Source organism: Salmo salar, chromosome 06 (assembly GCF_965601325.2).
Source record: "Salmo salar chromosome 06, fSalSal1, whole genome shotgun sequence".
Lineage (NCBI taxonomy): Eukaryota > Metazoa > Chordata > Actinopteri > Salmoniformes > Salmonidae > Salmo > Salmo salar.
The window spans coordinates 14,372,316-14,381,431 of NC_138296.1; the positions used below are offsets into that span (position 1 = coordinate 14,372,316).

General features: G+C 41.1%; 1 protein-coding gene across 1 annotated transcript; it reads left to right on the top strand.

Moving 5' to 3' along the window:
- The first annotated feature begins 1,748 nt into the window (after positions 1-1,748).
- LOC106595587 (immunoglobulin lambda-1 light chain) lies at positions 1,749-8,892 on the top strand. The gene is made up of 4 exons (XM_045719760.2): positions 1,749-1,843; positions 1,947-2,290; positions 7,746-7,779; positions 8,304-8,892. Exons 1-4 carry the CDS (start codon positions 1,804-1,806, stop codon positions 8,627-8,629), a joined length of 744 nt encoding a protein of 247 aa, XP_045575716.1. The 5' UTR covers positions 1,749-1,803; the 3' UTR covers positions 8,630-8,892.
- The last annotated feature ends 224 nt before the right edge of the window (positions 8,893-9,116 follow it).

Sequence of the window (9,116 nt, forward strand, 5' to 3'; positions counted from 1 at the left end):
AAAGTACACAGAATATCATTTTTCAGGAATAGGGTCCACAGATTTCAAAATATTAATAAAATCAATAGATTCTCTGGTATACGTGGGGAGAGAGATCACCCAGGGTTTCACAAAATGGTGGAGATATTCTCTGTCAGAGATTCGTTACCACTGACAATGGGCCTGCCTGGTATAGGTGGAGTCACGCTCTTGTGAATTTTGGGGAGAGCGTACTTTATAGTGCCCTGATCAAAGTGGTGCACTATAAAGGGAATAGAGTGCCATTTGGGATGCACTTCAGTTTCACCCCCCCCCCCCCTTCTCCCCCACACACAGTTCTGAGAGGAGATAAAATAACCCCTTCATTTACATGAAGCTATAAATAAGGAGAGGGGGATGGGAGGAGGAGGGGAGGGGAAGCAGGTGTGTCCTGGGGGAGAAAGGGAACAACACATCACTTCCTGTAACTCAGTATCAGAACTAGAACACGTCCCTGGTGAATGACTCTGATAACTAGAAATAGTAGATATGAAACCATCAGCTGGTCTTTGGGTGGGACTGAAACCAGTGGTCTACAGACAGCTATTCCTGTTATAAAGTACATGTAGATCTTTCCTCAGTCATTATTGGTGGTCCTATGTCCTCCTCTGGTGGACGTTGACAGAACTACAGACTCTATTCTGTTCACTGATGCAGAATGTGAAACATATTGGAAAGGAAAGGGAAAGGGGGATACCTAGTCAGTTGTACAACTAAATGCATTCAACTGAAATGTGCCTTCCACATTTAACCCAACCACCCTGAATGAGAGAGGTGCGGGGGGCTGCCTTAGTTGACATCCACGTCTTCGGCGCCCGGTGAATAGTGGGTTAACTGCCTTGCTCAGGGGCAGAACAACAGATTTTTACCTTGCCAGCTCCTGGCATGACGAACACCTTCCTAATATGGAGTTGAATCTTACAAAGTCATAGTTCTCATTTATGCGGAAATGATACTGAGTCCAACATCTAATGTTTATAAAATAGGACAGTTTAAACCATGTAAAAATCACAGCTTCAAACTCTCTAAACATTGACCTGTCATTTCTGTTAAAATGGAGGCCGGTGTTCTAGTCTGATATACCTGGATGCTTCTCTTTCTCTCTGCCTAAGTTCTGTCACTTTCTCTCCCTCCTCTGTGTCTGCAAGGGTACCTCGTTCCACTCCCCATCCATCCATCCTTCTCTATCTTGTTTCAATAGTTCCAGATTCCTCCTCATTCAGAGCTGTGAACAGTTCAGCATACATTTATATCATAATACCAACAGGCTCTTCAATATAAGGCTACATTCAACTGTTAGGTCATCTCTGGTTGCTCACAATCCTTATTATGACAATAAACCTGGTAAGGATTCTGGGCTCCTCTGTCATGGTTCAATTTAAACAGTCATTCTCAAGAGTCACCCTCATTTAGTGCTGCTAACACTGATGCTCATCAACATGATCAAATACAAACACTTGTTCTTTAGAATGCCCTTTATTGACACAATTAAAATGACAGTGTGCAAAGAGTAAAGATCAATAATTATAGTCGTGTTATTAGAACTGTGGAAGTCTGTTAACACCCAGACACGTCAATCAACTATGAGAGCAGCTAGTGAATGTAGAGGCCCCGCCCTCTGGTCCTACATGGCTTGGTGATAGGTTAACTGCAAAGTCCCCTCCCTCTGGTCCTCCCTGTCTGTCTCCTTATAGGTGGTTCCTGCAGCCTCTCCTCTCCTCACACTCCAACCCTGCTCATCTCTCAGCTGGACAGTAAGGGCCATTCACACCACACACTGACAACATGCTGGGGACACTCTGCACTCTCATCACTGCTCTAACATGTAAAGAATTTACTATATGTTCAACATGAATCTAAAGAATTCAATAGAAGTTGTTAATTCATGTATGATTAAATGTCATAAATTGTGTGCTTAATTCCCACAGATGTCAGTTGCCAGAAAGCAGTGATACAGACACCTTCAGTACTGACTGTCAGCACAAAGGGGACTGCTACTTTTTACTGTGACATCACCAAAGATGAACGCAATTATGTAAACTGGTATAAACAGGTTCCAGGAGGAGCTCCACAGTATGTGTTAAGGTTTTACCATAGTTGGAGTAGCTCTACCTCTTCTTCTTCTGACAAATATGGATCTGGTTTCTCCTCTGATCGTTTCACATCTAAAGCCACGTCTGATAAGGATTATCAGTTTATAATCAGTAATGTGGAGGAGACAGACTCAGCAGTGTATTACTGTCAGACTCGGAATGACTCTCCTTTTGCGCTCGTATCACAATGATATACACCATGACAAAAACCTCCCCACCAAATACACTCACTTCTGCTTTCAGATGTTCTGAATATAGACACTAACTGAATGTCAAGTCATCCTGAACCAGTGTGTCTGCAGTAGGAGAACATTCCATGCTTGTGTTTTACACAAAACCCTTCACACATTTAGTAGAATGTTGTCATTAACAATTACACCTAGTTGTCACAAACCATGAATGATAAAGTGATATTCCAGATGGTTCCGTCCTAACAGAAGACTCCATGTATCAGATAACCTCCATGATAGTCAGTCCCCTGGTTTACAGTAGAGACATATTACATCAACAGTCATTTAGTGATATACTGTTAGTTCAGAACCCCACTATCAGGTCCACATAATACTATTGTAATGTATATTATGACATTGTGATATAAACTAACTAACCAACATACAGTGAGGGAACAAAGTATTTGATACCCTGCTGATTTTGTACGTTTGCCCACTGACAAAGAAATTATCAGTCTATAATTTTAATGGTAGGTTTATTTGAACAGTGAGATACAGAATAACAACAAAAAAATCAAGAAAAACACATGTCAAAAATGTTATAAATTGATTTGCATTTTAATGAGGGAAATAAGTATTTGACCCCCTCTCAATCAGAAAGATTTCTGGCTCCCAGGTGTCTTTTATACAGGTAACGAGCTGAGATTAGGAGCACACTCCTAAAGGGAGTGCTCCTAATCTCAGTTTGTTACCTGTATAAAAGATGCCTGTCCACAGAAACAATCAATCAATCAGATTCCAAACTCTCCACCATGGCCAAGACCAAAGAGCTCTCCAAGGATGTCAGGGACAAGATTGTGGACCTACACAAGGCTGGAATGGGCTACAAGACCATCGCCAAGCAGCTTGGTGAGAAGGTGACAACAGTTGGTGCGATTATTCGCAAATGGAAGAAACACAAAAGAACTGTCAATCTCCCTCGGCCTGGGGCTCCATGCAAGATCTCACCTCGTGGAGTTGCAATGATCATGAGAACGGTGAGGAATCAGCCCAGAACTACACGGGAGGATCTTGTCAATGATCTCAAGGCAGCTGGGACCATAGTCACCAAGAAAACAATTGGTAACACATTACGCTGTAAAGGACTGAAATCCTGCAGCGCCCGCAAGGTCCCCCTGCTCAAGAAAGCACATATACCTGCCCGTCTGAAGTTTGCCAATGAACATCTGAATGATTCAGAGGACAACTGGGTGAAAGTGTTGTGGTCAGATGAGACCAAAATGGAGCTCTTTGGCATCAACTCAACTCGCCGTGTTTGGAGGAGGAGGAATGCTGCCTATGACCCCAAGAACACCATCCCCACCGTCAAACATGGAGGTGGAAACATTATGCTTTGGGGTGTTTTTCTGCTAAGGGGACAGGACAAATTCACCGCATCAAAGGGACGATGGACGGGGCCATGTACCGTCAAATCTTGGGTGAGTACTCCTTCCCTCAGCTAGGGCATTGACAATGGGTTGTAGATGGGTATTCCAGCATGACAATGACCCAAAACACACGGCCAAGGCAACAAAGGAGTGGCTCAAGAAGAAGCACATTAAGGTCCTAGAGTGGCCTAGCCAGTCTCCAGACCTTAAACCTATAGAAAATCTGTGGAGGGAGCTGAAGGTTCGAGTTGCCAAACGTCAGCCTCTAAACATTAACCTCTTACATCTAGACATTCCGCTAGCGGAACACCTGCCCCAATATCCAATGATGGGCGTGGCGCGAAATACAAATTCCTCTAAAATCCGAAAACTTCAATTTTTCAAACATATGACTATTTCACAGCATTTTAAAGACAAGACTCTCGTTAATCTAACCACACTGTCCGATTTCAAAAAGGCTTTACAGCGAAAGCAAAACATTAGATTATGTCAGCAGAGTACCCAGCCAGAAATAATCAGACACCCATTTTTCAAGCTAGCATATAATGTCACAAAAACCCAGAAGACAGCTAAATGCAGCACTAACCTTTGATGATCTTCATCAGATGACACACCTAGGACATTATGTTATACAATACAGGCATGTTTTGTTCAATCAAGTTCATATTTATATCAAAAAACAGCTTTTTACATTAGCATGTGACGTTCAGAACTAGCATACCCCCCGCAAACTTCCGGCGAATTTACTAACAATTTACTAAATTACTCACGATAAACGTTCACAAAAAACATAACAATTATTTTAAGAATTATAGATACAGAACTCCTCTATGCACTCGATATGTCCGATTTTAAAATATCTTTTTGGTGAAAGCACATTTTGCAATATTCTAAGTACATAGCCCAGCCATCACGGGCTAGCTATTTAGACACCCGGCAAGTTTAGCCTTCACCAAAATCAGATTTACTATTACAAAAGTTTGATTACCTTTTGTTGTCTTCGTCAGAATGCACTCCCAGGACTTCTACTTCAATAACAAATGTTGGTTTGGTCCAAAATAATCAATCGTTATATCCGAATAGCGGCGTTTTGTTCGTACATTCCAGAAACTATCCGAAATGGTAAATCAGGGTCGTGCGCATGGCGCATTTCGTGACAAAAAATGCTAAATATTCCATTACCCTACTTCGAAGCATGTCAACCGCTGTTTAAAATCAATTTTTATGCAATTTATCTCGTAAAAAAGCGATAATATTCCGACCGGGAATCTCCTTTTCGCCAAACAGAGGAAAAAACACAAAGACGGGGGCGGCCAGTGCACGCGCCTAAGCCCACAGTCCCTTGATCGGCCACTTGAGAAAGGCGATAATGTGTTTCAGCCTGGGGCTGGAATGACGACATTCAGGTTTTTCCCGGGCTCTGAGAGCCTATGGAAGACGTAGGAAGTGTCACGTTAGAGCAGAGATCCTTTGTAATAGATAGAGATGGCAAAGAAGTTCAAGAAATGGTCAGACAGGGTACTTCCTGTACAGAATCTTCTCACGTTTTGGCCTGCCAAATGAGTTCTGTTATACTCACAGACACCATTCAAACAGTTTTAGAAACTTTGGAGTGTTTTCTATCCAAAGCTAATAATTATATGCATATTCTAGTTTCTGGGCAGGACTAATAATCAGATTAAATCGGGTACATTTTTTATCCAGCCGTGAAAATACTGCCCCCTAGCCATAACAGGTTAATGACTTGGAGAAGATCTGCAAAGAGGAGTGGGACAAAATCCCTCCTGAGATGTGTGCAAACCTGGTGGATGTCACAACTGTCTTCAAATATGGACCAAAGCGCAGCGGGAATGTGGATACTCATGTTTTTTTATTTAAAAAAAAGGAGTAAAGTATCCACTGGACAAAAACAATAAAGACGACAGCAACAGTCAACGCAGTGCAAGGACAACTACCCACAACCCCAAAGAAAAACACACACTCCTATATAGGACTCCCAATCACAGGCAACTCAACACACCTGCCTTCAATTGGGAGTCCAATCACCCACACAACATTTATCAAACACAAACCCCCTGCCACATCCTGACCAAGACTAACACAATTACGCCCTCTGCTGGTCAGGACGTGACAGTGGCCAACTACAAGAAACATCTGACCTCTGTAATTGCCAACAAGGGTTTTGCCACCAAGTACTAAGTCATGTTTTGCAGAGGGGTCAAATACTTATTTCCCTCATTAAAATGCAAATCAATTTATAACATTTTTGACATATGTTTTTCTGGATTTTTTGGTTGTTATTCTGTTTCTCATTGTTCAAATAAACCTACCATTAAAATGATGGACTGATCATTTCTTTGTCAGTGCACAAACGTACTAAATCAGCAGGGGATCAAATACTTTTTTCCTTCACTGTAAATGAGATGAAACAGAATATTGATCTTTACAATGCAACAAAACAAATCCAATATGTTTATGGAAAAAGTCTTATCTCAAATATTTCAATTTTTTATACTTTAATATTAACTCTAATTGAAATGTAGGTCATAATTATGAAAATATAGGATACATCCAATTATTATTTAGAAATCTGTCTGTTGGTCTTGTGAAGACCCAGATACAGTATGTTTGAGAGTAGATAGTGATTGGTTAACTGTAGAGGCCCCTCCCTCTGGTCCTCCCTGTCTGTCTCCTTAATTGTGGGTCCTGCAGCCTCTCCTCTCCTCACAGTCCAATCATGCTCATCTCTCAGCTGGACAGTAAGGGCCGTTCACACCACACACTGACAACATGCTGGGGACACTCTGTACTCTCATCACTGCTCTAACATGTAAGGAGTCTGACTTCCTGGAGGTTTTACTTCCTGTTTTATTAATAGTGAGTCTGTATGTTTCTCTTTACTACGTGTGATCTTCTTATTTCCCAGGTGTCAGTGGTGTGACTGTGGTGACACAGAAGCCTCCTGTTGTGATGGAGAGGAAAGGAGAGACAGCCTCTCTGGACTGTAACCTGGGGCCTTCTGGTAATAGAGCCGGCCACTCTGGACTGTAACCTGGGGACTGTTGACAATAGAGATGGCCACTCTGGACTGTAACCTGGGGACTGTTTATAATAGAGACGGCCACTCTGGACTATAACCTGGGGACTGTTGATAATAGAGACGGCCACTCTGGACTGTAACCTGGGGACTGTTTATAATAGAGATGGCCACTATGGACTGTAACCTGGGGACTGTTGATAATAGTGCTGGTTGGTATAAACAGGTTCCAGGAGGAGTTCCTCAGTACATGTTAAGGTGGTACCACACTGGTTGGAGATCTGTAGAATATGGTTCTGGTTTCTCCTCTCCTAAATTCACATCTAATCATCAGTCTAAATCAGATTATCGTTTGATTATTAACAATGTGGAGGAGACAGAATCAGCAGTGTATTACTGTCAGACCTGGGACAGTCTACGTATCATAGGGATATACACCATGACAAAACCTCCTCACCAAATACACTCAATTCTGCTTTAAAAGAGGCAGAGGGGTGAACTCTAAGAAACAGCAGTTGAAGTTGATCAGTGATTATTATAACAATAGATACATGACACAATGGGAGATCTGGAAATGGAAGAACCATCCATCCCTACATGTCAACAAGATTATAAGAAGACATTGTCTGAAAGGAAAATGATGTTGTCTCTCTTGTTGTGATCATCATCATTATCATTACCATCATCATCATCATCATCATCACCACTATAATCATCATCATCGGGTCAAGACATCATCATAATATCATCATCATGATCATCATCAAGTCAACACTGCATCGTATGGATAGTGCTTTAACTTCAAAAGGACCAGACACCAACAGCAGAATATGATGCTATACTATGTACTGTTACTTCATAGAGAGAAAGTCTAGAAAAGCCTGTGATGTTTATAGAGAGAGTGAAGCTCTGTCTGAATGGGATGTTTCAGTTCCTGTCCTCTCAGTAGAGAGAGTGAGGAGGTTTTTGTACGGCTGTGTATACAAACTGAATCACTGTGGTATTCGGACAAGGAACCAAGCTCATTGTCAGTGGTAAGTACCCTTTCTTTTAACGTCATATTTTAGAATTCAAGTTTTTTTTGTAATACATAATAGTTAATATAATTAAATATTTAACGTTATATTCTTATTTCATATTTATTTTGTGTAAATAACCTACTTTGTGGACCGATTATCAAGTGTCATGGACACATTGTGACATCTTCATATCCTACAGTATATCTGTAGTTGTTGATTTCACATTTAAACTTAATAAACGTATTGCACTATTTCAACATGAAGGTTACTGCTGTCACTTGACAACACTACTCATTTATAATGTCTAAACAATAATAATCTATTTACTTAGAGGTAGATTTGAATGTGAATGCTTCATAAAGTTGTATCAACCTTTATAATGTTGGTCCCACGTTATATTAAATAATGATAAAACCATGTGTATGGTAGTTACACACAAAGTTACTACATGATTCATTACATTGTAGGCTACTACATTACAGTTCTAACATATCGAATGATTTTGTGTAATATTTATTCTGCTCATTCCATTGGTCCAGACTCTACCCTCCCTCCGCCTGTCTTGACCATCCTCCCTCCGTCCAGCGATGAGTTGAAGTCCAACAAAGTCACCCTGGTGTGTCTGGCCAGTCAGATGGCCATGGGCTACGCCGATGTCAGCTGGACCGCTGGCGGGAATCCGGTCACCGCCGACATCGCGACGAGTGGCCCGGTGCCGCAAGCCGACAAGACGTTCCAACTCAGTAGTTGTCTGACCGTTGACACGTCAGAATGGAACCAGGACAAAGTGTTCTCATGTAAAGTCACCGCGGGCTCCAAGTTCGCTGAGAAAGGCATCAAGAAGTCTGAATGCAGCACTGAATAGCCTGAGAACCATTGTAATGTCAATTTGATTTTCTACATCACTTTTCAAGTTATTATTAATTCATTAGAAGTTTAACCTGCATATATACATTATGTTCCATTAAAGAGAGAAATATCCACTAATACTGATATCGTTGGCTATATGATATACTTTTTAGTATACTTTTTATAATTTAAATGGGTTGCTTTGCAGATGAATAATAGAGGAATAGTTAGAGCTTTGTTGTATTGTGGATATTCAATAAAGAGCATTATAAAGAACAAGTGTTTGTATTTGATCATGTTGATGAGCATCAGTGTTAGCAGCACTAAATGAGGGTCAATTTAACTGAACTCAAATAGAGCAGCCTGCTCTCTGACTTTAGTCCAGATCCAGAAATAGTTGAATCAGATATCCAGGATGTAGAGCAGGTTTACTGTAATGTTAATGAATAACCAGAGATGATCCAGATATCCAGGATGTAGGGCAGGTTTACTGTAATGTTAAT

Coding starts and splice junctions, on each gene's coding strand:
- LOC106595587 (XM_045719760.2), top strand. CDS start 1,804: ATGCTGGGGACACTCTGCACTCTCATCACTGCTCTAACAT. Junction 2,291..7,745: donor ATGACTCTCCTTTTGCGCTC/GTATCACAATGA, acceptor TGAATCACTGTG/GTATTCGGACAAGGAACCAA. Junction 7,780..8,303: donor AACCAAGCTCATTGTCAGTG/GTAAGTACCCTT, acceptor CCATTGGTCCAG/ACTCTACCCTCCCTCCGCCT.